The sequence below is a fragment of the Fulmarus glacialis genome, unplaced genomic scaffold (genome assembly GCF_000690835.1).
Source record: "Fulmarus glacialis isolate BGI_N327 unplaced genomic scaffold, ASM69083v1 scaffold33270, whole genome shotgun sequence".
Lineage (NCBI taxonomy): Eukaryota > Metazoa > Chordata > Aves > Procellariiformes > Procellariidae > Fulmarus > Fulmarus glacialis.
The window spans coordinates 23,019-24,954 of NW_009186379.1; the positions used below are offsets into that span (position 1 = coordinate 23,019).

The window sequence follows — 1,936 nt, forward strand, 5'->3', positions numbered from 1 at the left end:
TTCATCCCATCATCTTTGATCATGTTGCTGAGGGACAAGACTAAGATAACAAATCTCTCAAAGCCACAGGATGGCTGTCAAATGTCACTAAGATTTGATGACCCCTATGCTGGACGTACTGGATTTGTTTACTGTTACGCAGTGACTCGGGCATCTCTAAGAAGTGCTAGGCTTGCCTGCAGGCCGTTTATTATATGGATAGGACCATTTGCTTCTGTGGTTAGCTAGAGGAAGAATCTCCAAAATATGAAAACAAACTGTCAGGATTTCACAACAATGTATACAAGAGTCTTTTAAATAGAATACACAGATTTTATACACTAAGTGCTTAAGGTAAAAAAAACTCCACATGGACAGACATGTCAAGAGGTGGGGGTTGATCCAGGCAGAAGTTTGTCATTAAATAAATGCAGATAAACCAACAACTGCGGAACATCATCATCATCAACAACAACAACAACAAAATCAGCACAGCTATTATCTGCAGATCTCCAGGATAGGCCCGCTCCAGTCCAGGCTAGCAAAGTCCAAACACGGGCTTGTGAATAAATGTACCCACACCTTTCGTTTTTCAAGATAGTGCCTGTGTGTGTTGGGGGGGAGCAGATCAGATGGTAGAGTGCACATCTGTCTCACTAGGGCCACCTGCACTGTGGTCCTGTCGGGAGTCCTCCTTTGATTCACCTCCCATTCTCTCTGCTGCAGTATCTTTGTGTGAAGACAGAAAGAACAAACGCAGGCAAACCCACTGCTGATGGTCCTCAAAAGATCTTGCACTCGTTAATGGAGAAGAGCTTCCGCCTGTTCTGCCTTTTGGCTTGATTGACTGCTGTCCGCACGGCATACTCAAACACCTGCTGCACCCCCCGGTTGCTGAGGGCAGAGCACTCCAAATAGCCCTTGGCTCGCACGTCCTGGGCGAGCCGCTTCCCGTCTATCGGGCTGATGCAGGAGGAACGGTAGGGCCCTGTGTCGCGCTGGTCAGTCTGAGTAGCCACTACCAAAACGGGGATGCGGGGCAAATGGCTGCGGATCTCGCTGATCCATTTGTTCCTCAGGTTCAGAAAGGAATTGTGGTTTGCCACCGAGTAGCACATTAATACTACATCTGCCTGTTGGTATGAGAGGGGGCGAATGCTTTTGAAGGCATCGCTGCCAGATGTGTCCCAAAGACCTAGGCTAATCTGTACACCATCCATGAAGACGTCCACTCCAGTATTTTCATATACGGTGGGTCTGTAGTCATCTGGAAAAGTCTCGGAGGTGAAACGTACCAAGAGAGAGGTTTTCCCCACTGCGGAGTCTCCCACCAGTACACACTTGATTGAATCCAGCATTTTATTAATGTCCAGGGCCAAGAGCACCGTCTCGGCGCAGCAGGAGTGGGATGGAGAGATGCAGTGGTCTTGGGGACTCTCTAGATAACTTCCATTTGGTGAGAAACCATTCAAATCTCTTTACTTCTTAAAGCTTGATTGTGTCACTTGAGTCTAAAATCCCCTTTTCTCCCACACGGCTCTGTGGTGCTGTCAGTTTTAATTCTTCAGTGAGTCTAATGACGTTTCTGGAAGAGTAAAAAAAAAATGTAACATTTATAAATCACAGAGAACAGACCATTTTTCATCAAGATAAAGCCACCTGGACATGTCTTTGGACAGCCATGGGGAGTACCCCACATCGAGGATGCTGAACCCTGCTGTTCCCTCCCAGCCAGCTGTGTGTGTAGCAGTAGCACCATTCACATAAATAACCTTCCTGCTGCTCCACGGGGGCTAGCAGTCCTATCATCTCTGCCATTCTCCACTGACACCAACTATTTTTTCCCTCCAATTGTCTAAAAAATTAATAAAATCAATTTAACTTTGGTGTAACTACTACTAACCTGCTTTTAGTGAGACATTTCCTGCCTCTGACTTTCACCAAGACTGCCAAAATC

At 46.5% G+C, this 1,936-nt stretch overlaps 1 protein-coding gene across 1 annotated transcript; it reads right to left on the bottom strand.

Moving 5' to 3' along the window:
• Positions 1-592: 592 nt before the first annotated feature.
• RHOH (ras homolog family member H) lies at positions 593-1,359 on the bottom strand. The gene has a single exon (XM_009587705.1). The coding sequence runs from the start codon at positions 1,335-1,337 to the stop codon at positions 762-764; it is 576 nt and encodes a 191-aa protein (XP_009586000.1). The 5' UTR covers positions 1,338-1,359; the 3' UTR covers positions 593-761.
• Positions 1,360-1,936: the final 577 nt, after the last annotated feature.

What these genes read in the sequence shown, in the direction of transcription:
- RHOH (XM_009587705.1), bottom strand. Translation starts at nt 1,337, where the DNA reads ATGCTGGATTCAATCAAGTGTGTACTGGTGGGAGACTCCGCAGTGGGG.